The sequence below is a fragment of the Ostreococcus lucimarinus genome, chromosome 8 (genome assembly GCF_000092065.1).
Source record: "Ostreococcus lucimarinus CCE9901 chromosome 8, complete sequence".
Classification (NCBI taxonomy): Eukaryota; Viridiplantae; Chlorophyta; class Mamiellophyceae; order Mamiellales; family Bathycoccaceae; genus Ostreococcus; species Ostreococcus sp. 'lucimarinus'.
Genome location: NC_009362.1, coordinates 675,359 through 701,771, shown reverse-complemented (window position 1 = coordinate 701,771; position 26,413 = coordinate 675,359). Strand labels below are relative to the sequence as shown.

General features: G+C 60.3%; 19 protein-coding genes across 19 annotated transcripts; 7 read left to right on the top strand and 12 right to left on the bottom strand.

Moving 5' to 3' along the window:
• Positions 1–604: 604 nt before the first annotated feature.
• Positions 605–2,509, bottom strand: OSTLU_33296 (predicted protein; the record flags this gene model as incomplete). Its single annotated transcript, XM_001419214.1, has 1 exon — positions 605–2,509. One exon carries the CDS (start codon positions 2,507–2,509, stop codon positions 605–607), a length of 1,905 nt encoding a protein of 634 aa, XP_001419251.1.
• A 713-nt stretch (positions 2,510–3,222) lies between these two features.
• Positions 3,223–3,732, top strand: OSTLU_10444 (predicted protein; the record flags this gene model as incomplete). The annotated part of the gene is made up of 1 exon (XM_001419424.1): positions 3,223–3,732. A coding segment is annotated over one exon (510 nt), but the record flags the coding sequence as incomplete, so codon positions are not given.
• A 343-nt stretch (positions 3,733–4,075) lies between these two features.
• OSTLU_93186 (predicted protein) lies at positions 4,076–5,140 on the bottom strand (the record flags this gene model as incomplete). Its single annotated transcript, XM_001419213.1, has 1 exon — positions 4,076–5,140. One exon carries the CDS (start codon positions 5,138–5,140, stop codon positions 4,076–4,078), a length of 1,065 nt encoding a protein of 354 aa, XP_001419250.1.
• Positions 5,141–5,558: 418 nt separating this feature from the next.
• Positions 5,559–5,738, bottom strand: OSTLU_33293 (predicted protein; the record flags this gene model as incomplete). Its single annotated transcript, XM_001419212.1, has 1 exon — positions 5,559–5,738. The coding sequence occupies one exon, from the start codon at positions 5,736–5,738 to the stop codon at positions 5,559–5,561; it is 180 nt and encodes a 59-aa protein (XP_001419249.1).
• Positions 5,739–5,795: 57 nt separating this feature from the next.
• OSTLU_33292 (predicted protein) lies at positions 5,796–6,110 on the top strand (the record flags this gene model as incomplete). Its single annotated transcript, XM_001419423.1, has 1 exon — positions 5,796–6,110. One exon carries the CDS (start codon positions 5,796–5,798, stop codon positions 6,108–6,110), a length of 315 nt encoding a protein of 104 aa, XP_001419460.1.
• A 76-nt stretch (positions 6,111–6,186) lies between these two features.
• On the bottom strand, positions 6,187–7,956 carry OSTLU_16611 (predicted protein; the record flags this gene model as incomplete). Its single annotated transcript, XM_001419211.1, has 1 exon — positions 6,187–7,956. One exon carries the CDS (start codon positions 7,954–7,956, stop codon positions 6,187–6,189), a length of 1,770 nt encoding a protein of 589 aa, XP_001419248.1.
• Positions 7,957–8,467: 511 nt separating this feature from the next.
• OSTLU_7335 (predicted protein) lies at positions 8,468–8,845 on the bottom strand (the record flags this gene model as incomplete). The annotated part of the gene is made up of 1 exon (XM_001419210.1): positions 8,468–8,845. A coding segment is annotated over one exon (378 nt), but the record flags the coding sequence as incomplete, so codon positions are not given.
• Positions 8,846–9,593: 748 nt separating this feature from the next.
• OSTLU_42354 (predicted protein) lies at positions 9,594–11,591 on the top strand (the record flags this gene model as incomplete). The annotated part of the gene is made up of 2 exons (XM_001419422.1): positions 9,594–10,827; positions 10,930–11,591. 2 exons carry the CDS (start codon positions 9,594–9,596, stop codon positions 11,589–11,591), a joined length of 1,896 nt encoding a protein of 631 aa, XP_001419459.1.
• A 306-nt stretch (positions 11,592–11,897) lies between these two features.
• OSTLU_8948 (predicted protein) lies at positions 11,898–12,164 on the bottom strand (the record flags this gene model as incomplete). Its single annotated transcript, XM_001419209.1, has 1 exon — positions 11,898–12,164. A coding segment is annotated over one exon (267 nt), but the record flags the coding sequence as incomplete, so codon positions are not given.
• Positions 12,165–12,812: 648 nt separating this feature from the next.
• OSTLU_16609 (predicted protein) lies at positions 12,813–13,613 on the bottom strand (the record flags this gene model as incomplete). The annotated part of the gene is made up of 1 exon (XM_001419208.1): positions 12,813–13,613. One exon carries the CDS (start codon positions 13,611–13,613, stop codon positions 12,813–12,815), a length of 801 nt encoding a protein of 266 aa, XP_001419245.1.
• Positions 13,614–14,011: 398 nt separating this feature from the next.
• Positions 14,012–14,386, top strand: OSTLU_8045 (predicted protein; the record flags this gene model as incomplete). The annotated part of the gene is made up of 1 exon (XM_001419421.1): positions 14,012–14,386. A coding segment is annotated over one exon (375 nt), but the record flags the coding sequence as incomplete, so codon positions are not given.
• A 64-nt stretch (positions 14,387–14,450) lies between these two features.
• OSTLU_24984 (predicted protein) lies at positions 14,451–15,753 on the bottom strand (the record flags this gene model as incomplete). The annotated part of the gene is made up of 1 exon (XM_001419207.1): positions 14,451–15,753. The coding sequence occupies exon 1, from the start codon at positions 15,699–15,701 to the stop codon at positions 14,451–14,453; it is 1,251 nt and encodes a 416-aa protein (XP_001419244.1). The 5' UTR covers positions 15,702–15,753.
• Positions 15,754–16,210: 457 nt separating this feature from the next.
• OSTLU_33284 (predicted protein) lies at positions 16,211–17,500 on the top strand (the record flags this gene model as incomplete). Its single annotated transcript, XM_001419420.1, has 1 exon — positions 16,211–17,500. One exon carries the CDS (start codon positions 16,211–16,213, stop codon positions 17,459–17,461), a length of 1,251 nt encoding a protein of 416 aa, XP_001419457.1. The 3' UTR covers positions 17,462–17,500.
• Positions 17,501–17,504: 4 nt separating this feature from the next.
• On the bottom strand, positions 17,505–18,515 carry OSTLU_16606 (predicted protein; the record flags this gene model as incomplete). Its single annotated transcript, XM_001419206.1, has 1 exon — positions 17,505–18,515. One exon carries the CDS (start codon positions 18,513–18,515, stop codon positions 17,505–17,507), a length of 1,011 nt encoding a protein of 336 aa, XP_001419243.1.
• Positions 18,516–18,949: 434 nt separating this feature from the next.
• Positions 18,950–19,507, top strand: OSTLU_16605 (predicted protein; the record flags this gene model as incomplete). Its single annotated transcript, XM_001419419.1, has 1 exon — positions 18,950–19,507. The coding sequence occupies one exon, from the start codon at positions 18,950–18,952 to the stop codon at positions 19,505–19,507; it is 558 nt and encodes a 185-aa protein (XP_001419456.1).
• Positions 19,508–20,041: 534 nt separating this feature from the next.
• OSTLU_9185 (predicted protein) lies at positions 20,042–20,452 on the bottom strand (the record flags this gene model as incomplete). The annotated part of the gene is made up of 1 exon (XM_001419205.1): positions 20,042–20,452. A coding segment is annotated over one exon (411 nt), but the record flags the coding sequence as incomplete, so codon positions are not given.
• A 581-nt stretch (positions 20,453–21,033) lies between these two features.
• On the bottom strand, positions 21,034–23,043 carry OSTLU_16603 (predicted protein; the record flags this gene model as incomplete). The annotated part of the gene is made up of 1 exon (XM_001419204.1): positions 21,034–23,043. One exon carries the CDS (start codon positions 23,041–23,043, stop codon positions 21,034–21,036), a length of 2,010 nt encoding a protein of 669 aa, XP_001419241.1.
• Positions 23,044–23,458: 415 nt separating this feature from the next.
• RPL23a (Ribosomal protein L23a, component of cytosolic 80S ribosome and 60S large subunit) lies at positions 23,459–23,997 on the bottom strand (the record flags this gene model as incomplete). Its single annotated transcript, XM_001419203.1, has 2 exons — positions 23,459–23,704; positions 23,878–23,997. The coding sequence occupies 2 exons, from the start codon at positions 23,995–23,997 to the stop codon at positions 23,459–23,461; spliced, it is 366 nt and encodes a 121-aa protein (XP_001419240.1).
• A 575-nt stretch (positions 23,998–24,572) lies between these two features.
• Positions 24,573–26,396, top strand: OSTLU_16601 (predicted protein; the record flags this gene model as incomplete). Its single annotated transcript, XM_001419418.1, has 1 exon — positions 24,573–26,396. One exon carries the CDS (start codon positions 24,573–24,575, stop codon positions 26,394–26,396), a length of 1,824 nt encoding a protein of 607 aa, XP_001419455.1.
• Between the last annotated feature and the right edge of the window lie 17 nt (positions 26,397–26,413).

Sequence of the window (26,413 nt, the reverse complement as noted above, 5' to 3'; positions counted from 1 at the left end):
CCCTAAACCCTAAACCCTAAACCCTAAACCCTAAACCCTAAACCCTAAACCCTAAACCCTAAACCCTAAACCCTAAACCCTAAACCCTAAACCCTAAACCCTAAACCCTAAACCCTAAACCCTAAACCCTAAACCCTACGCATGAGTCTCGGTAGGCGCTTCGGGAGAAGTGCCGTAACCGACCGACTAGCTAAGTCATTTATTACACCCAACCCTAGGTTCTCTGCGTCGTACTAAAACCCGAAAAGTCACTAGCATTCGCATCCTTCCTGTGCACCTGCACGACACCCTACGGCCATCACTCGGCGACCAGCACGGCACCGCAGACTTCCCCCTCGACGCGCCGGACGTCGCCGGACTCTTGCGTCAAAGTTCCTTCTGCAGTGTTCGTGTTGGACGACAAACGACCAGTCGTAGTTTGTCCTCTGTGAAAATAATGGAAAAAATGTCACATCACACAAACGAGAAAACCCCTAAAAAACGCTCGAGAAATGGCACTGTTCGGCGCGTGTTTCCGAGCGTGCCTCGTCGCGGGAACGACGACGCAGGAATCGCGTGCGTTGCGCGAAAATTTTTCACGTTGATTTATTTCGATTTGCTATATCTACGCTCGCGTCGACCGTCGTGTCTGTTTCTTTTTCGCTGGTTCGTCCGGCGAGTCGGTGAAAGCGTCGCGATTCGAATCGTCGCCGTCTTCGACGTCCGCGAGCATTTCATCACCACCGACGGCTTCACCCTTCTTCGTGTTTTCTACGATCAATTCGTCACGGAAACCTTCTTTTGAGAACCCTCCGTCGGCGGTGTTGAGCTCATTCGTGCGAATAAACTCCGCCGCGCCGCTCCAATGAGGATCGTGCATGTGGCGCTTCTTTTCAGACGCCGTCGTTGATTTCCGCTTACCTGTCGTCTTATCCGCAGTGAGCGAGTGCACGGGATAATCGCACTTACGGAATCGGCTGAACATGGACACGTCGTACTTGTACTCGACGGCGGCTGAGCTCAGGACAGTCGCAGCCAGTTCTCGGTCGTCACCGATCAAGTACACTTGCTTCGCCCCGTAGCACAGCGGTACAAGCGTTGAAGGCTCGACCGCTAGCGTAGCCTCGTCGATTATGACGGCGTCGAACGGCGTAGACATCCTGGCGAACATACCCGCGCCGCTAAATGAAAGCGTACTACACACCACGTTCGCTTCGTCCAAAATTGCCTGTTTCAACCTGTCGCGTTCGACGGCCGCTTCGAATTTGCGCACCGAATCAACGTGTGCGCCCAACTCTCCTAATCGTTGTGAAACGAGTGCATCCATGCTGACTTGTCGCACCGAGTCGTGTACGTTTACGCCAACGCGGACGACAGTCGGTGAGTACGTCTCGCCATTACCGTCGACGAGACCGGTCTTGATGATAAGCGACACGATTTCATCTAAAATCTCGTTCGACGGCGCACACACGAGAATCTTTGATCGTCTGTAGGCGTCGGCGCCCAATGTTTGCGCGACGACTCTCACGGCGCCATTGCTCGACGGCTTGGAAGACGGAGACACATTCGATTCGGCGTTTACCGATCCGCTCACTTTCTCCGCCACGAGCGTCGGTGGCGGTGGTGCGTCGCGCGGATTAGTTGTCCGCAACCATGGCGAAGCGCGCATCCAAGCTTCGCGCTTCTCCTCAGCTGTGGCTACCACGCGCGCCTCTCGCATCTTGGCGTACGCCTTAAAATCAACGATCGTCCTCGAAGACGTGCTCGGAACGGAGTGCAACAGCACGGACAGCAGAGGAATGATCGTGCGCGTCTTCCCAGTCCCCGGAGCACCTTGAACGAGCACCAAGGGCTCTCGCGTTAACGCGCTCTCTAACGCCTTGATTTGCGAATCGTTGCAAGAGCGCTCGACGAAAGTTTTCAAGCCGTCGGGCATACTCCACGCGTTGACGGAAGACGGACCGCCGATGCCCGCCGCGGGAGTGCCGTTAAGAATCGTCGCCGCGTAGGGGAACGCTGGAAAGGCGTGAATCGCTAGCCACTCGCGCGTGAACGTGGACAAGTTTGCCAAACTCTTCAGGAACCAACGCTCGCCCTTCACCGCGGTGAGCGCGTTGCGAACGGTGCGAAACCGCTTGTAATCGCTCTCACTATGCACTCGCGCTTCCGTCGTCATTGTTGTATCTGGGAGGTATAGTCGAAGGCGCACTCGAGTTTTCATTTCGCGGCCATCGACGACGGCGAGCGCGTGCGTCAACCTCGCGTCCTCCGTCACCTTCGCGGTCAACTCTTCCTTGCTCAGTAGCACTAAATCGTTATCCGAGAGTCGTTCCGAATCGGTTTCGCTCACGTCGAACGCGACGACGTGAAACTCTTCGTCCCGCTCCGCCGCGCGCGCCGCTTCCGCCTTCACGCTCGTCCCCTCGCCGCTTCGTCTGCGCACGTGTTCGTCGCACTCAGCGAGCACGAACGGGGCGTACGTTCGCACGTACTCTCGTGCGTTGTCGAATCGCAACGGGACCTGCGTCATCGACCTCGTCGCCGTCGTATTCGCACCGCCGCCGCCGCTCGCGAACCAGTCGGCCGGCAGCAGCGCGCGATGGAACGCGGCGAGGTGGGCGTCGACCGCCCACGCATCGTGCGTCGTCGTCGTCGTCGTCGTCGTCGTCGTCGTCGTCGCCATCGCTTTCGCGTCAGTCGGCGTGCACGCGGTCGCCCCGTCGTCGTATGCGGGTTCGCACTCGTTCGCGCTCGTTCGCGCTCTTGCCTTCACACGCCGACGGGGCGACCACCGCGTCGTTCGGCTCGGCTTTCGACACGATGGGACAGGCGGGGAAGAAGAAGCGAAAGTCGATCGGGGACGACGACGACGGGCCGCGACGCGACGACGGCGCTGGCGCGACGGACGTCAAGCGCACGACGGTGAAAAAGGCGAAACGACCGAAAAAGAGAGCGACGACGACGACGGCAGGCGCGACGACGACGACGCAAGCGACCGAGGATATGTCTCCCACGCTTGAGAAGCCGCGCGCGAGCGAGACGGCGAAGAAGATGAAGAAGACGAAGAAGGCGAACGACGATGTTACTGAAGACGGGGAAATTGCGCGAGGAAGCGACGGCGAGGCGAAAGACGCGAAACCGCAGAGCGATTATGGTGAGGCGGCGACGACGGCGGACGACCAGGAAAATGAGGAGGTGCGCAACATATTACGGCAACCGCGGTACTTTGACGATGATTACGAAGCTGCGGCGCTGCGTTGCTTCCGCTGCGGTCAAGGTGGGCATCGCGAGGCCGAGTGCGAGCTTCCGGCGAAGAAGAAAGCGTGTCATTTGTGCGGATACAAATCTCACATCGCGCGCGACTGTCCACACGGCTTGTGTTTCAACTGTCTCACCCCAGGGCACCAGAGCCGCGACTGTCCGTACGCGCGTGGTTCCGGCCGAGACGCTCAAGAGCGATGTTGTCTGAGGTGTGGAAAATCCGGTCACGTGGTCGCTGATTGCGTGTACAGATTCGACGCGAGCGATCTTGCGCAGATTCACTGTTACGTGTGTGGGTCCAAGGGACACCTTTGCTGCGCGCCGCAAGACTCTTTACCTCCTGGACTACCGAGTTGCTGTCGATGCGGCGGCGACGGCCATCTCGATACTGCGTGCGCGCACTCGAGGCGAGGCTTCGGTGGTGGTGCCGCACCTGATTTTGCGTGTTTTCATTGCGGCCAACGCGGTCACATCGCTCGCGAATGTCCGAGTAAGAACAACACGCGCGGCGGTCCAGGAACATCGTTGGACTTTTCGCGCGCGCCTCAGACGTTCAGCATCGGTTCAGGTGGTAGCTGGCGCGGCGGCGGTGGCAGAACGTCAAAGTACGCAAAGTATAGCGGCGGAGGCGGAAGAGGCAGAGGCGGTTGGAGCGGCGGTGGCAGTGGCACGCAGAGACGTTGGTGAGTCATACCGTAGATGAGTAGTCAGCATATGAAATCGCGTAGGAAAATAGAGTAGACGTTGCAAAAGCACAGAAGCGAAAACAAACAGCAGGATTTATAGGTGACGTTGGTTGGCGCAAGGTGTACCTAAATGTTCTATGTGCTAATCTCTAACTCTCAACCGCCACTGCGACTTCCGGTGACGCTTCTTCTTTCTGAACTACTTTTTTCTTGCGCGACGCGCCGAAAGAAGCCGACGGGTCGAGCATGAGCGCGGCGAGCTCGTCCCGCTTTGATGCCTGTTTAGCGAACCCAAAACTATTCACGAAGAATCCCACGACCCCGACCGCTGCCGCGAACAGAACGAGCGCGCGCGAGGTATCAATCTTGCGACCTGAACCGTTCGTGCGCCGCGCCGCAGTCGTCAAGACCTTTGACTCGGGAATTCCTTGCGTCGCAGCTTTGTCGCCGTTCTGGGCCTCTGGCTCGCTCGCAGCGAGCAGTGCGGTGTGGTTGACATCCTGGTCTGCATGGATGTGCGAATGTGTTTGGTGACGCTCTTCTATGCGCGCCGCCACGCGCTCGGCGATTCGTTCTTCGACGATCGCTAGCCGCGACTGCGCCGCGGACGCTCCCCCCAACGCTGGCGCCAGGACGCTTTCGCGCACCACTCCAGACTTGACCAGACCTTCTAACTCCCTCGGCAAAGTCGCCATGAAGTCTACTTTCGACGTCAATACCATGTCCACGTCATCCGCACCACAACTTCTATCGACGGTTTGAAACGCTACGCACGCCGCGCGCGCGCCGCGAAATCGCTCTTCAACAGCTCGCGACGCCTCCATCGTCGTCCCGTGCTCGACTTGCGCGCACCATCGCACGTTCCCACTCTTCGCGCGTTTATCGTCTCCTTCGCGCCAGCGTCGCCACGGCGCGAGCCCTCCGTTCGCTGCTGGTACCACGTAGTCCGTCGCCGGTCGCCGGCGGTCTCGCCGTTCACCGCGCGCCGCCTCCGCGTCCGCGTCCACGAGCACCAGCGTTCGCCCACTCGCCTTCGCCACCGCGGCGTAGCACCGCAAGCGTTCGACGTCGCGTTCGAACGATTCGCTCGCCGGTGCGTGGGCGTATAAAATCTTCGCGCCGTTGTTGTCGGCTCGATGCGCGCGCGCGTCCGCACCGCGCGCGAGCGCGGCGATCGACGCGCACGCGCCGACGCACGCGATTGCGCTCTTCATCGTCCACGCGTGTCGTCGTCGCCGAACTCGCGCGCTCGCGCGCTCGCCCATCGCGCGCGGTCCGATGAGGAAGGTGGAAGGTGTTACAACGCGCACACGACGCGTCGCCGCGGCGAGCGTTTCCGAAGGCGTTTTTTCGAGGCGAAATCGTTCGGCGCGCACTGTCGATCGCGTGGGTGTGACGATGGTGGCGCTGGACGTCGAAGGATTGACGCGGGAAATAGACGCCGTGCGCGACGTCGTCGTCGTCCCGGGCGCGCGCGGAGAAACGACGACGACGACGTCGACGGCGGAGCGAGCTGGGAGTGATGATGTGGGAAGGATTGAAGCGGCGCTCGCGGGACACGAAGGGACGTGGCACTTGCGTGTCAATAGACTCGAGCGCGGTAAACTCGTCGCGTGGTACGCGGTGGTGTATTCACGTCCCGTACCCGTGCGAGCGCAGCCGCACATCGATAGCGCCGTGTTGGGCTTCGCGGCGCCGAGCGCGCGCGTACTCGGCGTGTCGCTCACGAGCGATGGGTGGCTTGAACTCGCGGGAGACGACGCGAGCGGCGAAAACGTGAACGGTAGCGCGGGATGGATGCTGACAAATCATCCCGAGCACGGAACTCTACTCGAACACGCGAGCGGGTGCGAACTGCCGCCGACGACGATGCGTCTGGCGAGCGCCGAAGCGGTGATCGACGTCGACCACACCGCGCTTCCGCTCAGGAACGAAGGATACTTGTATCGCGTTGCGCACGGACCGTTCGTTCCCGTGCGAGCATCGGCGTCGGTGAAATCCGAAATCATCGGTCGAATGCACGAGGATCGACTAGTTCGCGCGCGCGCGCGCCGCGGGGATTGGATCGAGCTGCGCGAGGACGGCGTCGCGGGATGGATGCTGACGCTGCATCCCGAGTTTGGGCGACTACTGAAGCGATGCAACGCGGACGGGAGCGATATTATTCACGCTACGTCGGAGTGATTCTTGCACCGCACATAGTGATGAGTACTCAATACGGTTTACCGCTAAATTTCCCTAGATCTCGCTAAGAAGTTATTTACCCCCACTTCGCTTTCGTCTTGTTCTCTGCAAGCTTCGTCGTCGTGACTTCCTCGAGCATGGCTTTCGTGCACGCGCCGTCGGACGATCCGTGCGCCGCCGCTTGAACGCTCGCCATGAGCTTTGAAATTTCACGACCGCTGAGACCTTCCGTCTTTGCCGCGCCGGCGTCCAGGTCGGCGTCAGTGACATCCTTCACCTCGATGGGGCGCTCGGGAAGGCTTCTGCGGAACAAGCCGCCGAAGAAAGATTTCGCAGGTTTATCGTCGCCGGCGTCCGCACCTCGGACGATGAGCTTGTCGAAATATAATTTCACCATTCGCTTTCGCGCTTCGAGATCCGGCAAGCCGATTTCAACGGACTCGTCCATGCGGTCAAGGACCGCTTTGTCCAAATCCTCCGGTCGATTCGTCGCTAAAACCAAAGCCACGTCGCGGTTCATCTCACCAGTGCGGTACAACAGCGCGTTGAGCGCGGCGCGAGATTCCGTACCGGCGACGTCACTCCCCCGTTTCGCCAAGAAGGCGTCGGCTTCGTCGATGAACAAGAGCAAACCTTTACGACTGGTGGACGCCCAGTCAAACATTTCGTGGAGCTTCGTCACGGCGTTAGCGCCGAGGGGAGCAACATCACCGCCCGTCATCACCGCGTAGTCCAAGCCGCTGTACCGAGCGAGACGTTTGGCCGCCATCGTCTTGCCCGTACCCGGAGGGCCGTGGAAGAGGATGTTTCGAAACGGCGCTGAGTGCTTCTTCGTGTTCGCCGTCGACACCGCCAAACGTTGCACGCGCTCTTGCAGCTTGTTTCCGAGGACGACGTCGCCCAATATTCCGTTCGCTTGCGCCGGAGCCGCCGCAGTGGACGCGGCAGCTGCTGGTTTAGGCTTCCAAAACGACCCGCGAGATGTCTCGCGAATCAAAGAAGGCTGTCCGATGTACTTTTCGAGTTGCCTAAAGCCGAATCGAGCGCCCTCACGCGATGCATACACGCCCGCGGCGAGTGCGGTGGCGCTTCCGACGAACATCATCATGCGGTCGCGGTCGCCGAGGATGGAGTTGAATCCGCCGCCGATCAAGCCGAGCGTCTCGTTGACGAGCTTCACGGCCTTGTCCGTCTCCGCCGTCACTTTGGCAATCATCTGTCGACGAATCACGTCTTCATTCTTTCTGTTCTCCGCGATGCGACCTTCGGCTTCTGCGATTGCCTTCGCTCGCAAGTTTTCGCGTTCAAGCTCGGCGCGGTACCGCTCGGTCTCTCGGCGTTCGCGCTGAATCTTCTCCTCCGTCGCCCTCTTGATAGCCTCTTGTCTTTCCACGCCCTCTTCTTGCAGCTTGACCATTTCCGCGTTCCGTTGCCTGCGCTGCTCGTGCTCGGTCGCCATTCTCTTTCTCGCAAGCTCGTCGTCGTATTGCTTCAACTGCGCCTGTTGCTGCGACCGCTCCTTCTCCACGCGCGATTGTTCACTCCACATCACCTTTTCGCGTTCCGTGGCGTGCGCCGCCGCCGCCGCCGCCGCCTCTGCCTCGCGCGCACGAAGTTCACTTTGTTTCGTTTGTTCTTGCGTGCGCGAGAGCTCCAACACTTTCGTCGCGTACGGGGACTGGTTGATTTCTCTGAGCGCCTTGGCGCCTCGCTCCAGAGCCTCGGGGTCGAACGCCGCGTTGGCGCCACTCTTATTGCTTCGCGACGCCTTGATTTCGCTTTCAAACTTTTGATCGCTCGGTGGAGAGCTTTCCTTTTTCCCCCCCAACCCGAACGGCGCGCACATGGCCGTGGGCACGCTCACGACCGCCGCAAACGTCGTGGCGGCCAGAGCTCGGATCGCGGACGTCGATGACGTCGAGCCCGCGTTCGCGGCGCCGTGTGCGGCCGCATCCGCGGTTTCGCGCGCGGTCGTAGAGAACCTGGCGTCGTGTTTCGCGAATTCTCGCACCAGCGTGCGCACGTTGGAGCGCGACATGGCGAGCGGACGCGCGCGCGCGTCTCAATGGGGCCTCGGTTTTTGGGAGCCACGAACGACGTTGGCGGCGATGGCGACGTTCGATTGTGAAAGGAGTGGTCGCGCGCTGTTCAGACGCGTGATTACGTTACAACGTGAAACCCTCGCCTTGTTGCTTTGCCCCCGGGACGTCAGCGGCTAAATCGGCAAAGATTTCATCCCACGTCGCGCCGCGTCGTTCTTTTCCCGTCTTCTCGACGTCGCCGTCCGCAGACGTCGCCTTCATCATGTTACTCAATCCAACCTCACCGAGCGGCTTCGCCGCGTCCGAGTTGTAACATTCAAACGTCGCGTTCGCTGCATCATCGCGAGTGATGGACTCGATGCAAATCGCCGCGACGTCTTCGCGAGAGATGCGCCCGGAGATTTCGTCGCCTTGGTTGAGCTCGAGCGCGCCGACGCCGCGCGCGGGGTCTTCCGAAAGACCTCCCGGGCGCACGACGGTGTAAAACTGCCCCGGCCGGTCGAAATAAAGCGCGCGCACGGCGTCTTCGCCCAAAATCTTATTCCTCATGATGCCGCCGAATAAGTTGAGGAAGATGTACACGGGCGACGCCGGCTTTGACACCGCGCCCGAGGAGACGATGACGAACCTTTCCACGCCCGCGCGCAAGCACGCGCGCGCGCACGTGATGACACCGTCCCGATCGACGCGCGATGCATCGCCTCCATTCTGCGACTGCGACGCCGCGAACACGACCGCCTTCGCGCCCGAGAACGCGTTGCTCAGCTCCGCCACGCTCGCCGTGGCCACGTTTGCCTCGGCGCCGCGCACGCGCTCGTCCGACGCCCCGCCGTCGTACGTCCCGCTTCTCGTGCACGCCACGATCTCTCGCGCCTCGGTGTTGGCGCGTAAATATTCCACGCATCGCTTGCCAGTCTTCCCGTTCGCCCCGACGACGACGACTTTCGCGTCTCGAAGCGACGCCGCGACGGCGACGGGCGCGCGCGCGCTCCGCCGCGACGCGCGTCGACGCGGCGCGTTCGCCGTTCGCGCGCGCGCGGTGCCGCGCAGGGCGCGCGTCGCGTTCGACGACATCGATCGAACGCCGCCCACGTCGCGTCGCTGTGCCGCCGCGCGCGACGGACGACGCGAGCGCCATCGCGATGGCCGCGGCGTGACGTCGACGCCGCGCCACAACTCGACGGCGACTCGAAGGCGCGCGACGACGCGCGAGGCGACGATGGCGAGCGCGATGCGTGGGGTGGCATCACCACCGTCGCGCGCGACGCGCGCGCGCGCGACGAGCCAGACGTCGACGCGCGCGAAGACGACGACGCGCGCGTCGACATCGACATCGACATCGTCGTCGACATCGTCGTCGTCGAGCGATGTGTTCATGCGTCTGGCGTCGTCCATGGGGCGTGGAGACGCGCGCGATGACGCCGACGCGCGAAGGGTGACGATGCGAGAGATCCTGCGCGGCGCCGATGGACCGCCGAGGATGTTCAGTCCGTTGGTGACGCGCGGCGGCGCGAGACGCGGCGACGCGCCGTTAGCGGTGTACTTGCCGGGATTAGACGGCACTGGATTCAGCGCGGCGTCGCAGTTTGAGTACATCGCCGATGAATTCAATCTCATCGCGCTGAACGTGCCCGCGGGCGATCGTGGTGACGTTTTCGATTTAGTGAAAGCGACGACGGCTTACTTGGACACGCACGTCGCGGCGGCGCGCGCGAACGGTGAGAACGAGGACGTCTATCTCATCGGAGAGTCGATGGGTGGTATGCTGTCTTTGTGCGTCGCAAGTGAGCGTCCAGATTTGATCACGCGCTTGATTTTGGTCAATCCCGCGAGTTCGTTCGATCGAAGCGCGTGGCCGGCGCTCGGCCCGTTGCTGCCGAACGTCCCGAGCGAATTGTGGGGCGCCGTGCCGTACGCGCTGACGCCGGTGCTGATCGATCCCGTACGCATGGCACGCGGTATGATGGATAAAGTCATGTCGTCCGCGGTGTCGGACGATCCGTTGACAACCATCGCGGCGGGGGTGGAAGAGCTCGCCGGATTGCTACCGGCGCTTGGCGCGCTGGCCGAAATCATCCCGCGCGAGACGCTCGCACATCGATTGGATAAAGTCCTTCGCATGGGATGTGAATACTTGAACAGCGATGATTACGCCAAGCTGACAGCGATTGACGTGCCCACGCTCGTCATCGCAAGTGAGAACGATAATCTGATACCGAGTTTGGCCGAGAGCGAACGTCTCAGGAAGTTTTTGCCCCGCGCCAAAGTCGAGGTATTGAAAGGTGCGTCGCACGCGGCACTTCAGGAGCCGGGGGTCAATGTAATGACCATCGCGCGTCGAAATGGGTTCGTTCCAAAGCGTGCAGATGCGCCGGTGATGACGCGTGACGCAAAGTTTGATCCACCGTCGCCGGCGGACATCGAACGCGCTCGCGAAAGTCTCGCAGGTTTGCGAGCGCTGACGTCACCGGTGTTTTTTAGCACGCGACCGGATGGGAAAATTGTGCGCGGTCTCAGCGCGGTACCAATACGCCAACGTGGTTCGCGACCGATCTTGCTAGTTGGGAACCACCAAACGATGGCGCCGGATCTCGGATTTCTAGTAGATGAATTCTTGCGTGAATACGACGTCTGCCTTCGCGGCTTGGCGCATCCTGTGGTGTCGCGCGAAGGCGGTGGCGATGGATTCGGCGGCGAAGACGCACCGCGCTCGTTCGAAGATACGCTTCGTGACGCTGTGAAGAACACGCCCGTGGAACCGTTACTGCCGCGTCGAGAGCCGAAGCCCCCGCGGCGCGCGATGAATATTGTCGGCGGCGGGTCATCATTCACGTCTTTCGGCGCCGTGCCCGTCAGTGGCTTCGCGTTGTTTCGCCTACTAAAACAAGGCGAGGCCGTGTTGCTCTTTCCGGGTGGCGTTCGCGAAGCGTTCAAACGAAAAAACGAAAAGTACAAACTCTTTTGGCCTTCCAAGCCAGAGTTCATTCGCATGGCAATCAAGCACGACGCGATAATCGTCCCGTTCGCGGCGATCGGCGCCGAGGACTCCATCGACATCGTCGCCGACGCCAACGACTTGATGAATAACCCTATCGTGGGCGATTCCGTCCGTAAACGCTCGCAAAGCGTTCCGAAGGCGCGCGCCGTCGACACTCGCGTCACCGCGGACGCGGGAGAAGAGGAGTTATTCATCCAGCCTGTCGTCGTACCCAAAGCCCCTGAGCGCTTCTACTTTCGTTTCATGGCGCCTATTGACGTGAGTGGAGCGGATTTGGATGACGAAGAGCGCGTCAAGGCGATTTACGAGCGAGTATACGGTGAAGTTGAAGGCGGTATACAGTATCTGTTGCGCGAACGCGAGAGCGATCCATTCAAAGAGCTTGCGCCGAGAATAGTGTTCGAAGCGGCGACCTCTACGCAGGCGCCGACGTTTCGTTAATGAACATGGAGGCGACGCTCAAGGATAAGGCGGTTCAGGCAGTTTAGGCGGATCAGGCGGTTTCAGGCGGTTTAGGCGCGTTAGTGCACGTTAATGAGGACAACTTACGGCGAGAGCGAACGCGAGAGCTTGTATTATAACATGTACACAGGGATGAAAAGTGGCTTCCTACAGTCGGCTCTACTTGCGCGAGAGCTTGCGCGAGGCGCACTCTCGACCAATGCACGTGTACCTCTTAAGGAAGTTTTTCAGCTCATTCAAGCGATTCTCGAGCTCTTCTAATGACCCCGGTCCTTTGCTCAGCGCGTCCCGCGCTTCTGCCACGATGGCCTCTCGGAGCGATTCGCACGTGTGTTGGATCCCCTCAGCGCCGAGCGTCGAGGACGCCCCGCGGAGCTTGTGCAAGGTTGCGCGCGCCGTATCGAAACCTTCCGTCGTTCTCTTTTCTTCATCGTTCAAAATCTCTTTCAGTTCGTCCAGCATGGTTTGCGAATCGTCGCAATACATCTCCACGATTTCCTCCATAAAAGTCGGCTCAGAATCCGTCTGCAAATCGAGCAACTCGTCGAACTGCGCGCGGTTGAGCAAATTGTTCACGGGATCGAACGCGTGTTTCTCCATAGCGAGCAACTCGCCCAGTAACGATTCGTCACTCGTCGTTTTCATGCGCGCTTCCAGCTCCTCCACGGTCTCCTCACTCGATGTCTGCTCGTCCGCGTCGCTCTCGTCGCCTCCATCTTGTTTCGCTTCGTCGTCGCCGTCGCCACCCTTCGCGCTCGGTTCCGCGTCCGCTTTACCCTCAACTTCGCCGTCGCGCGCGATTATCTTTGTCTTCGCGTCTTCGCTCGCTTCTCCCGCGCTCGCGCTTCGACGCGTCGACGCGCGCGTCATCGTCCCACGAAATCGCCTCGAATCGTATCCGCGATACGGTTACGACCGATCGATCGCGCGCGCGCGGACGCGGTCGTCGTCGCGCGCGCGACCGCGACGACCGCGCGCGCGCGAGAAGACGATCGCGTTCGCGACGCGCGCGACCGGACCGGTTCGGTGTCTCGACGTCACCGCGTCGCGACACCGGGTGTGTGTGCCAAAGTGCCGGCGATACGCCGACCGGACGCGATCGCCTCGGGGCATCGAAATCGGGTGTCGGGCGAGCCGGGCAAAGGATTCGCTACGTATGAGTACAACCCCGGACGGAGACCGGAGGCGAGGACTACGGCTCTACAGCTTGGCGAGGAAACCGCCGTCGACGGGCAAGACCACACCCGTGATCCAGGCCGCGGCGTCGCTTGAGAGAAACGCCACGGCGCCCGCGACGTCCGCCGGCGCGCCCGCGCGGCGGAGCGGGACGCTGGAGGCGACGATGTCGTCGCTCGATTCACCATATTTCGTGAGACCGGCGCTCATTTTGGTGGGTATGTATCCAGGAGCGACGACATTCACGGTGATATCGAGAGCGCGCTTGCGTGCGAACTCGTCCGCGAGTTTGAGCGCCAGATGGTGCAAAGCCGCTTTACTCGCGTCGTACGAAAACGTCGGATACTTTTGCGGCCGGATGCCGGCTATGGAACCTATGACGATGACGCGCGCGGGATCTTGCGGTGTGCCCGCTTTCATGAGATGGGGCAAGAGCGCAACAGTCAATCGCCACGTCCCCATGACGTTTAGTTGGTACGTCTTCACGAAGCCTTTGTCGTCGTGGCTTTCCAACTCGGCTCCCCAACTCGCGCCGCTGTTATGCACCAACACGTGCACGAGATCGTCTCCGCGCGCGGCGATCGTCGACGCAACTTTTGCCGCGCCATCGGGCGTGCTCAAATCGGCCGAGACGCCAACGATCTCGCCCCCGCTCGCCGTCGAAGGCTTCAAAACGGTGTCCTCCGTCGACCTCGACACCGAGTACACGCGCTTCGCGCCGTGTTGTCGCGCGAACGCGTCGACGATGCCCGCGCCGATGCCGCGACCACCACCGGTGACGACGACAACCTTTCCCGCGGCGTCGAACGCAAAGTTGGACGACATCGCCGTCGCGAGCGTGCCGGCGAGTGACGCTGTGTCGGCAGTTCGAGTCGCGCGCGATGACGGCGAACGATGACGAAGGCGAGGACGACGAGCTCGCGCGGCTTTGCGAGTTGAAAGCGGCGCTGCGCGCGCGATTGCGCGCGATGGCGGGCGAGGAAGGCGCGGCGGCGCTCGACGACGACCTCGGCGACGACGAATATAAACGCATTCTCGAGCAGCTGCGCCTGGAGGACGGCGACGACGACGGCGGAGGCGACGACGGTGCGATGAGCGAACACATGCGCGCCGTGTTTCGCGCGTGCGACGAGGACGGCGACGATTTCGACGCGGAGACATTTGAGCAAACGCTCGCGGGAGCGCTGGAGGTCGACGGCGAGCCGGCGAACGCGAAGAACGCCGACGGAGAGACAGCGTTACACTTGGCCGCGCTGTATGGCAAAGTCGCTTACGTGGAGGTGTTGTTGCGTCGAGGCGCGGATCCTTTAGCGACGGATGAATCGCTCGGGACGCCGCTGCACGACGCGTGCGCGTCGGGGCACGCCGACGTCGCGCGAGCGCTGTGTGACGCCGCGCGAGACGCGGGAACGCTCGCGACGTTGTTAAAGAAGGTCGACGAAGACCAAGAAACACCGTTACATCACGCCGCGCGCGGCGAACACGCGGAGGTGGTGAAATATTTGATCGAGCTCGGGGCGGACAAGAGCGCAAAATCGAGCGTCGGAGCGACGCCGTCGGACTTGGTCGAAGACGACGACTCCGTTCGGGCGTTGCTTGCAACGTAGCGCGAAAGATTAATAACAATAGTACTTGTACCAACATTAGTAGTCAAGTGTTCGTTCACACACCGTACGTGACGTCGCCCTTAGACAAGTACATCGCGTTGTCTTTGGCGTTGAAGACCATTCGACCGCGCCCGATGACGTCGAGACCCAACGCCATGAATGGCGATACGCTCGCACCAAGCGCCGCGAACGCGGGTAAGTCACCGATGCAACACATTCCTTGGTAGGTGGAAGTCAAATCTTCTTCGCCGTCACCGAGCACGCGCAAATCGTACGGCGCCATCGCCATAGCCATGCTTTTGCCGTCGACACCCGTGACTTGCAAGCCGCCGCGTTTGACTTTGTCAGAGTCCGGACCGATCCCTGCGGTGGTGCTCGCCATCCAATTCACGACGCTAAAGAACGAACCCATGTCTACGATGGCGTCGAGCTCGGCGCCATTCAGTGAACAACGCACCGTTTTCAACCCCACGGGATGCTGGTTCAACCGGACGCGCACGAGATCTTCGACCGCCACGGCGCCGTTCTTCACGCTGCCCGGCGGCCAAAACGTAATCACCGACTGTTCAAAGTCGAACTCTACCTCAAAGTTTCCGAGCCAATCGAGACCGAGTAAACCACCGATCGTCGCCGGCAAGCCGACGGCGGTTAAATCGGTGACGACGGCGTCGAGGACGAACTCCTTGCTCCCCAACCGCACCTCCGAGATGGAAACTTTTTGTCGCAACGTCTCCCCGGTCCCGGTCAACCCCCGAACCGCGGCGCCCTCTTTCACTTGGTCTTTGTCCAACATGTCGAGCGCCTTGGGCGTGATCAACGCCGTCGTCGCGCCCGTGTCGATGACGAAATCGCACAACCCGATGTCGCCGCCGACGTCCAACGTCACCAGCGCGTACCCCGACCGTGGGTTCCCACCAATGTTCCCGAGCTGTCGCAGTGGCACCGTGATTGCAAAATTTTCGCACTTCGTCATCCACGTTTCCGCCAAGCGATCGACGAGTTCGTCCTTCTCCAGGCAGTCGTCGCTCCGCGCGCCCAGCCTCGCCAAGTATCCTTTCAGTATTTTCGCCCGCATCGTTCGCGCCCGCGCGCGCCATCGCTCGACCCGCGCGCGCTCGCTCGTCGACGCGTCGTCCGCAACGTCGTCATCGCTCGTCGTCGCGCGTCGCACCGTCGTCCGGCTGCGCGCTGTCGCGCTTTTCGGTGTCGAAGTCGAAGAACGTCTCCGACTCGCCGCGCGCGACGACGAAGCGGCGACGCGATCGATGCGCGTCGTCGTCGTCGTCGTCGTCGTCGTCGTCGCCATCACCGCCGCCGGGGACGCGAAAGCGGCTCGGGGTCGGTGGGCGGTGTGACGGGAGGCGTTGCGATTTGTCGGTTTTATTCGCCGGTCTCACACCGCGACGCCGCGACGTCTTGCGCTCGCGCGTCGCGCGGCATCGGCGCTCGACGCGCGCGTTGACCATAATCACATCGCGCCTGCGCCTGCGCTTCGCGCGGGCGTGCGTCCAAGGGACGCGCGAGGCGACGATGCGAATGGGCTGCGCGGCCGCCGCCGCCTCGACGGTGACGGCGCTCGCGCGAGGACGATGGACGCCGAGGGATGGACGGTGGGCGTGCGCGTCGCGCGCGCACGCAACGCGTCGAAGCGCGCGAGCGCTGGCGGCGAATGGGACGCCGCCGACGCCGGCCGGAGAGGATGGCGAACGGGCCGACGCCACCGACGACGCGCCGCCGCTGCGGTCGACGATTCCCGAGGGCGGATTGAAAATCGAACGCTTACTGGACACGTTGAGCGGGGACACGGATGGGACGATGAGTAATCGAGCCAAGTTTCGCGCGTTACCGATCGATCACGGCATTATGGGGAGGATTAAAAAGTATAGCTTGTCGACGAACGCGTCGACGGCGGGAAGGACGACGCGCGTGCTGCGGAATAGGAACGAAATCAGCGAAGTTACGCAGCGTTACGCGATGTACGACGTGGGGATGTTAGAGGTGAAAACGCAACGTTTGCTTGGTTTTGGAAGATCGAAGCGAACGGCGAAGTTTATTGCAGCCGCGGCGCGAGAGGGGGAGGAGCCGCCGAAGCACGCCGTGGGCAAAGGCGCGAGTAAGATCAAAGACGACGTCCCAGAGATTGCGTTCGCGGGACGATCGAACGTGGGGAAGAGCTCGTTGATTAACGCATTGACGCTGAGCTCAGTGGCGCGCTCGAGCGATGTTCCGGGAAAGACGCAGAGCTTGAACTTTTATTCCATGGACGAGCGCATTCGTCTCGTCGATTTACCCGGGTACGGGTTCGCGTTCGCCAAGCAACACCGCGTAGAGTCGTGGAACGAACTGATGGACAAGTATCTCACTTCGCGCCCGAACTTAAAGCGCGTATACTTGGTCATCGACGCTCGCCACGGAATGAAAGCATCGGACAGAGAAATGTTGGCATTTTTGTCCAAGTACGGCGAGACGCAGTGCGGAGTGATTCTGAACAAATGCGACTACGTCAACCCGAATGAGTTGGCGCGTCGCGCGTACTTGATTCAAGAAGAGCTTCGTTACACCAAGCGTGCTCGCACCATGGTGCTCATGGCGTCAACATCCACGGGTGCAGGCGTCACGGAGATTGCTCGCGAAATTTACGGTATGGCGCTTGACGATCCCAGTGGCGAAGAATACGACGACGACGACGACGTCGAGAGTGAATCAGATGGCGAGTACGGCGAGGGCGACGTTGGGGACGACGACAGTTTCGCCGGAAGTTCAAGTAAAAAGACAGAGTTTTACGGTGGTGAGTGGAAACCCGGACAAAAAGCTTCGAAGAAGTACACGCCAGCGTCGAAGGCAGTGCCGGCTGCCGGTCGTGGCGGTCGAGGCGGTCGAGGCGGTCGAGGCGCGCAGGGCGGTCGTGGCGGGCCCAGCGGTCGAGGTGGGCGTGGGCGAGGCGGACGGGGGCGAGGCGATGATGCACGCGGCGACGAGGCGCGAGGCGGCGGTCGAAGCGGCGGTCGAAGCGGCGGTCGTGGGCGAGGCAAGGGCTTCACGCAAGGCACGCCCGGAAGCAACTAGCGAGATTTATTGTTTGTAACAAACCGAGTGCGCGATACATGTATTAAAACTCCCACGCGTGGTTAAGTTGGAATGTCGGGTTTTGCAAACCTTGCGTAGTGAGCACGGATTTAGCCACGACTTCCCATCCCTTGAGCTCTTCCGTGAACTCGTAGCCGACTTGGAATTCCATCTCGCGAGCGGCGACGCGGGTCAGCGCCTTGGCGCTAAAGTGCTTGGCGAACTGCCGTCGGGCGCTCAACTCCAACTCTACCCCTTTATCCGTCATGAAGTTTGCCGCTAAATCAAAATCACCCTTACGCTGCGCCCAGCCCGCGCGCCAGCACCCTCCCGGTTTGATGTCGAGCTGATCGTCCGCCGCGGTGTGCTGACTGACTCTCTGCACGCGCAAGTCGCCGTACTCCTCGTGCGTCGTGCTGACGTCAAAGTCCAAATGGTCCATGCTCACCGAGTCGTGCACCATGGTGTACTTGGCGTTAATCGACACCCCATCGATGTCCATCTTCGATTCCAACGCCGGATTCCACTTCGTCTTACCGTTCCAAGGAAACGGCGGCGACGGCGCGAGCGCCAGCGTCGGCGCCTTGGCCACGTTGAGTAATTTTTCCAAGTTCAATCTCGCCTTGAACTGCATCAACTCTCCCTTGAACGGTCGCGATTTGAACTCAATCCCAAACGCCCCGATATCCTCTCGCGTCGTGATCTTCGCGCTCTTCAAATCGGGAAATCTCGCCTCCATCATGCTCCTCGCCCCCGCCAAGTCAAACGCCGCCCGCGTCGTGCTCTCGTACGTGTTCACATCGATCGTCTCCTCCACCGCCTTCAGCTTGAACCACGTCGTCTCGCGAATCAAGTCCTTGACGCAATCTCCGAAGCGCTCGTTCAAAGGTTTCAGCACCTTACCCGCCAGCACGTCGCGCTCGCGGTGCAAATCGACAACCTCGCGCTGCAGTCGACTGATTTCTCGCGCCTGCGCGCGCAACTGTCCTTGCAGCAGCCCGAGCGTTTGCGCGGTGTCGTCGTCGATGGACGACGCGCGGGACGCGCGGTGCATCGCGACGGATCGTTTGTCGCGCGCGCGACGCGCGGTGACGACGACACACGCGGGCGACGCGTGGGACGACGACGACGACGACGACGCGCGCGTCGCGTCGCGCCTCGCGCCTCGGATTTGGAAAATTTAAATTTTCCATCCCTGGGAAAACCTGGATCGCGCGTTACGGTTAGGGCTGGGGTTTAGGGCGGGTCGTGAGGGCGCGACGTTATCCGCGTGCGTCGTATGGGTAAACAGTAGTGACGCTTTGCGACGCTCCGATCGCGCCCTCGCGGGACGATCGCTCGCGCGCGCGCGCGCGGCACATTTCAGCGCACCGTCCTCCGCGACGCGCCACGCACGAACGCACGGAAGACTTTACGCCTCGCGAATCCACGCGACGCACGACGCTCGACGACGCACACAGACGCGGAGACGACTAGATACCCATCGACATGATCGCTCGAGTCTCCACGACCTCGACGGTGACCGCGCGCGCGTCCGCGAGACAAAACAAGACGGAACGCCGCGACGCCGCGGTCGTTCGCGCGAACGCTAAGGAACAAGCGTGCGCGGCGGTGCTCGCGATGACGGTCATGGCGAGCCCGTTGGCGAACGCCGCGGTCGAGGTGGCTCAGGTCGCCAAGGGCGACACAAAGTCGCTCGCGAGCGATTTGTTCGCCGAGCAACAAACCAAGTCCACGCCGGCTGCGCCGAAGAAGACGAAGCAACTCGCGTCTCCTTCGATGCCGAAGGCGCCGAGCTTCAGCGCGCCGTCCTTGCCGAGCTTCAGCGCGCCGTCCATTTCGTTGCCGTCCTTCAGCACGGCGAAGAAGACGGACGCCAAGGCGCCCGCGGCCAAGGAAGCGCCCGCGCCGAAGGCGAAGAAGGAATCCGGTGCTGGCCCTAACTTGGCTCTCACCCTGCTCGTTCTCTTCTCCCCTCTCCTCGCCGTGCAAGCGGTCTCTTTCCAAACTTTCGCGCGCATCGCGAAGCAAAGTGCGGGCAAGTAAGCGCGACGAAGTGTTTAGCGCCGAATTCGGCGTATAAATTGGCGGCTTTGATAATATTACATCTCTTATTGAGTACACATGAATACGCTCGCCTCAACTCCTCCCCGGATTTCCGCGTTTCGCGCGGCGAGCCTCGCGAAGCCGCGCTTGCGATTCTCGAAGTTGCCTTTGCGCGCTGTCCACGACAGCTTGAAGCTCATCGATCTCCACGCGAGCTCGTTCGTTGTCTTCTACCTCGGCGATGCGTAAGCGTCGTTCGCAATCCGCTGAATCGTCGTTGCTTTTATCGTGAATACGCGCTTCGGCGGCGAAAAAGTTTCTCACGACGTCGACGGCTTCGGCGCTAGGATCGCGCGCGATGGCGGCTCCGGGCGCTAACTCGCCGTTTTTCAGTAAATGAGCGTGCTTGTTCGCGAATTCGGCTCGGAATTCCGCCTCTGACACCTTGGGAGAATCGACGAATTTACGCTTCGAGCCTGGCCTTGATTGAGCCTGCTCGGATTGAGCCTGCTGCTGGTAATGTTCCGCGATGATTTCAGAATACGATGAGATGTCAAAATTCGTCACGGCGCTCAAACCGCGATCTGCCACACACGCCACGTCGTACGCCACCGCCGCCTCTACTTCGGTATCATAAAGTCCCAAATATCTGTACTTCTTGCCTATCATCTGGCCAATTCTCGCCTCAAATTTCCCCTTGGCGTGTTTAGTCACGCCCCTGAACTTCGACGAACCTTTTGAAAATCCTTTGCTCTGACGCCGCAGACTCAACACTAAGTCTTCCTTCGAAATACTCTCCAGCGCGTTCAACTCATTCGCATAATTACGAAGATCGAAATTGGTTTGTGCTTTCATGCCTCGACATTTGACAGCGATTACGTCGTACGCGATGGCCGCTTGTTCCTCGCTATCGAAACCGCCGAGATAGACCTGCTTGCCCGCGTCCCAGATGTGTGCTTCGTAGCGTCCCGTGCGGCAATGATGCGTAACGCCTCTAGCGTCACTAGTACTTCTTACGTTTCGTTTTTCAACCTTCGCCACGTTCGGGCGAGAGCTCCGTCTAGACGGCGCCTGTCGCCGCTTCGGCGTCTCGAGGTCGAGCTCAGGAAGCCCATGGAATAAATGATCAAAGTCAGCCTGCAAAGCGTCCGTATTCGTGTTATCGAGCATTCCAAAGTCGAATGGAAAGTTCAAAGCACTCGAGTCATCGCTCATGTTCATTCCATTCACGCCTATCACAGAAGTATCCCTTGGATTGACGACATCGTCGAGGCCGCCGAAGAGCTCCTCGTCGACGTACGTCCTCAATTCCGGCTCCAAACTCGTCGCGATTCCTCCGTAATCGTCAGCTTCTGACCACATCACACTGTCTGATCGAGTCCGCGAGTCACCCGATGGCGTCGAGGCGCGTCGCACTCGTTCGCTCGCACGAGATTTGCCTCGAAGGTACAAACTTGTTAACAATCACATCATCGGTCAGTTCAATTTCTACAACGCGCTCGCCATTCCGCCGCTACGTCGCGACACTATTCCTCTATTTCTTTCTCAGCCTGCGATTCTCGCCATTCGGCCGTAGATTCCATCCACTCCTTGACTTTTTCGAACCCATCAGCGCGTCGAGGCTTGCGGCTCGTGGCCACTCGCATGGCGTGTTCTGCGTCTTGCACTGAAAAATCGCAGTCGTTTTCGTACAAGTACTTCAAAACGTCTACGTGACCTTCCTGCGCGGCGACGATCATGATGTCATTGTTTTCGCCGTCAGATCTCTTGAAATCACGCCAGATATTCTCAAAATCGCAGCATTCATAGTTCTCCTTCAAGTACCTCACGCAATCGACGTCGCCGAACGCGCACGCCGTGTGTATAACATCCTCCGTCGCCGGAAACCCACTCTTGTGCAAGTGTTTCAAAACCTTGACCGCCGGGACGTACGCACACCCGTCGGTGGGCTCGTTCGTATCGTGCGGTTTACGCTCAACAGCGCATTTCAGCGCATCTTCGTTGATTTCATCGCGCGACGCCCCATTCGCTAGCGCCCAGCTGATGACACGAATCGGATTCTTGCTCGAAAACGCCGCGGTGGAGAAGATCGATTTATCCCACGCGACGACATTGCGATAGAGCTGCTTATCCTTGATCAACTTTTCTCTGACATCGGCACACACTTGCACGTCACCGTCCACGACTGCCTTGATCATTTCGGACCATTTCTCTTTATTTTCGTACGCCAACAAGTCCCGCTTGCCGTCTGCTCCGATCGGAGGCAACTTGGTTTCCTTGGGCTTGTTGCGCGGGCTCGAACCTTTTCCCCGGCGCGGTAGTCCGGCCGCGATTCGCGCTTCTTCGATTTCTTTTACGCGGTCATGACACTTGATACATGTCGAGAAGTTATGCTCATGGAAATCCATGCCCTCCCTGTTCGTGCGCTTGCAACGATGGCAAAACTTGACGCCGGGAATCGGCACCAGGATGATCTCACCGTTTGGTCCGGTCTTCGCCGTGGTCGTCTTCTGAAGCTTGATACGGCCATTTGCCGTGATTTGACCGTCGGCATTGGTCACAGTCGGTCGACTCTCGATGAGTTTCTTCTCTCGCTTCTTTGTTAGCGCCCCGTTTTCCTGTCTCGCCTTCTCCGTCGCTTGTAATTTCTTCTTGTACTTTTCAAAAGTTGTGTTGTAAAACCTGTTGTAAGCGTCCTTTTGAGTTCGTTTGATGCCCCCGTTCATTTTAGCCAGACGCTCGAGGAAATCTTGAGTCAGGTAATTATGGATGAACCTTCCTTCGCTCACTTGGTAACCACTTTTCTTCAAATGCTTCATGAAGAAATCTTCCTCCTCCTTACTCCAGCAAGGTATCCTCAATCCCTCCTCCTCCGTGTACAGCAAGCACTTTTCAGCTTTGCGTTTGAGTTCGTTTCTGAGGCCACCCTTAAACCACTTCGCCGCAAGCGCTCCCTTCGTCCTTTTGTTCCCACTCACGGCTCGCAATCGCTCGAGAAAGTCCCGGTTCCGGAAGAGCGACGCAGCACTACCGCCCCAGACGCCAGCGAAGTAGTTCATGACGAAATTCTCCTCCGCGACCGTCCACGGGGTACACGTCTTCGTTTTTACGGCATGGTTTGGACTCGAGCGCGTCGCGTCGTCGCCGTCGTCGTCACCTTTGTCGTCCGAGGAGGTTGAAGCGTAATCACGCGAGTCTCTCGTGCGTTTCGTCCCTCCCGACTCGCGGTTTTGCGGGCGCGCGGTCGACGCGAAGGCGCGCGGGTACGACTGCGGCGTCCCGTGCGACGACGACCTCGGCGCTTTCTCCGCGCTCTCTTTCAGCTCGCGTTCGAGCCGTTCGATGCGCTCGTCGCGCTCGCGAAGTTTAATCTGCAACTCGAGCGCCAACACGCGCGCTTGTTCGTGCTTGATTTGTTCATCCTTGAGCGCGAGTTCGGCTTTCATGCGGTCGATGTCGCTCGCGGATGCGTCGATCGTCGATCGTTGCTCCTGCGCCGCGGCCGCGGCACCGCCGGTGAGGTACGACCACGCCATCGCGTCGCGAAGTGCGAACGAGGCTGTCGAGACGAGCGAGACTAATCGTCATCACGACTCCCCAGACTGACTCTGGAGACCGCGGGATCGAACGGGTGACGTTCGCGCGGCGCGCGATCGATGCCACGCGATGCGATCGGCGACGCGATCGAACGCGGCGACGGAGTGGACGCGCACCGAAGATTCAACGCGAAGACTGCTCGATGTCGTTACAAGGCGACGCGCGTCTCTGAAGTGCTCTCGCGCGGCGTCGACTTTGTTCCTAATAAACAAACCGACCCGCGCGTGGTGAGAGACGAAACGCGCGCGCGAACGCTACCGACCGACGACCTCGCGTCGTTATATTTGACTAGCATGTAGTAGTTAACTCCCCACAAAAACTCTCCTCGAACTATTAGACAACCCGGCGTCTCGACTAGATGACGCCGATCCTGTTGGCGACGTCGACGGCGTCGTAGTCATCCGTAAGGCGGCAGTACGCCTTCTTGTCGCCGTTCGGGCGGATGAGCGTGTTCACCTTCAAGCACTCGATGTCGTACATGCGCTTGATCGCTTCCTTGATTTGCCTCTTGTTCGCGCGAGCGTCGACGACGAAGACGAGCGTGTTGTTGGACTCAATCTTCGCCAACGCGTTTTCGTTCGCGAGCGGGTGCTTCAAGATCTGCGGAGAAAATCACGGTCGACAGAACCATCGTCGTCAGTCTTCGCGTTCGCTATCGCGGTTCAATCGATTCGTCGTGCGTCGCGAGGCCGTTGAGTTCTCGCTCGACGTCGCGCTCGACGGAAAACCCTAAAGCCCATCCCAGCGTCGCGCGCGTCGGTCGTCGTACGCACCTGCCAGCGGTCGAGCTTGCACTTGGACGGCACGGAAACGCGCGGGTACGCCGGCTTACGCTCATGCTTCAAAGTGCGCGGCCTATTCACGGTCGGAACGTCGCGCACCGTCAGTCTCATCGTCGCACGAAGGCGCGCTCGGGGCGTCGAACGCATCATTCGTCTTTCGTGCGGCTCGCGTGCGCGTACCTGTGGAACGTCGCGGAGAATCGCTTCTTCAGAAGCTTGCCCTTGGCGCCCTTCTTCACGAACTTCGCCGCCTTGCTCGCCTTGTTCACCTTTTCGTCTGCTCGCGACGCGACGTCGTGCGCGATCCGTCAGTCCAAAGCCCTTTCCGTCGTCGTCGCGCGCGGCGCCGCGCGTCGTTCGCGACGTCGCGCGACGCTCGCTCGCGCGCGCGCGATCCGAGAAGAATCGTCGCGTCGCATCCCGTCGCGCGCGCACCTTTCGTCGGCGCCATCGTTCGTGCGCGCGCGGAAAAGACGGCGCGCGACGCGACGCGCGATGGGGCGCGTCCACGACGCGCCGCGACCACGTACGAAAACCCGTCTCGGGACGCACACCGCACGACATCCGCGAAAAAAAAATCGTCGAATGCGAATGCGATTGCGAATGCGATCGATGCGGCGTCGCGCGATCGCACTCGCGCGCGTGCGGCACAGACGCGCGACGAACCGCGCGACCGGTGCGCCATCATGTCGACGCCGACGCCGCGGAATCGCGACGGACGGCGCGATCGACGACGCGCGAACGCGGACGCGTTCGAGAGCGTCGTCGTTCGTAAAAACGAAACGCTGAGCGCGTTCGCCAAGCGCACGGGGACGCGCGCGGAGGTGATCCTGCTGCTGAACCCGCACGCGTCGGCGAAAGGGTTGATCTCGGGGATGGTGCTGGACGTGCCGCTGAAGGCGAAGACGGAGAAGACGGCGAAGACGGCGAAGAAGGGGCGATCGGCGTCGACGAACGCCGCGGCGTCGGCGAACGACGCGCGGGGAGGCGGGAAGCGCGGAGGCGAGAAAACGACGACGACGACGACGACGACGACGAGTTTTAGTGGGAAACTGTACGAGAAAAGTTATCCCGTGCTGGAACAGCGGAGTAAAGAGTTGCAAGCAGAGTTACGGGCGAGGGTGGAGGAGTTCGGAGTGGCGGCGAAGGGCGAGAAGGCGGCGCTCGCGGGCGAACTCGTCGGAAAATCTCGCGACAAGCTGAGCGCTTGGAGGAAGAAGATGATGTCGGTAGTGGCTAAAACCACGGACGAAGCGGCGGAGAATTTTGGGGCGAGATTCGAAAATTTCAAGTCGCGAGCGGGCGCCAAGAAGCCGAGCGAGGCGGCGAAGGATAAGCGGCAACCGAAAAAGACGCCCAACGCGACGGCTGCCAAGGATAAGGCGAAGGCGGACGCGGCGAAAGAGAAGGCGAAGCAGGATAAGGCGAAGCAGGACAAGAAGGATGCGATAGCGCGCGAGAAGGAGTCGACCGATAAGCCTAAAAAAGTGGAGACGAACAAGGCCGTCGCGGCGAAGCCCAAGCTCAAGGCGGACAGGGCCAAGCCGCGTCGCGAGTCTACTTCGATCAACCAAACGGGTCAGGAGGTCGCGTGGACGTTGCTCTTCAGCGCAGGCCTTGGTGCGATCGGGCACGTGTTGAAAAAGATCGGCGAGAAGTATCACATTGCCGAGAGCGACGACGACGAGGTCAGGGAATTCAATCCGACGACGCTTTGGCAGTGGGCGCGCGACAATGTCGTCTTCCGTCCGTGCCTCGGCGGCGGGATTTGCGTGACAATCCGAGACAAGGACGAGGATCCAGATGCGCCGGTCCAAAAGCACCCCAAGGTTGGATCTCAACTGAATCATATCGCGAGCACGAACTTTGCCGAGCACGCCGCGCCGGTGGAAAAAGCCATGGTGAGGCGCGTGGAGAAGACTAAGGCGCAGTTGCAGACCTTTATGGAAGCGATGAAGATACGCAACATCGACGAGCACACAGAGCAGTTACTCGAGCTTCAAGAAGAGCTCGAGCGAGGGCAGTTTGAGAGCCAGCAAGAGCGTGCGCAGTGCCAAGAAAAGATCGTCGCGATCAAGACGCGCTTAGCCGAAGCGCAAGGGCTGCTGTCGATGTGGGTGGATCACTCCGCGAACGACGCGTACTTGAAGAACTTGAAACGCCGAGTTCTCGCGGCGTGGGTTGAGTTGTTGCAAGAACGTTACGTTCGTCAGCGCATAATGACCAAGGTGTACTTGCGATGGCAGAACATTGAACTCTCGCAAGCGTTTAATCAGTGGTACGAAAACGCTCACGTGCTGCGCGTGCAACGTCTGCGCAAGGAAGGCATGGACATCCAAGATAAGTTGAAGTTGGAGAGACAACGTTTGGAAGAAAAGCGCGCGGCGGATCAAGAAAACAGAATGCGTTGGAGTAGCCCCAAGAACGCCGAGGCCGCGAGGAACGAGGCGCGACGAAGCGCGTTCGAAGAGAAGTTGGCTTCGGCGGCGGCGGATTCGCTCGTGGAATAGCAAGCACATACTCGTTG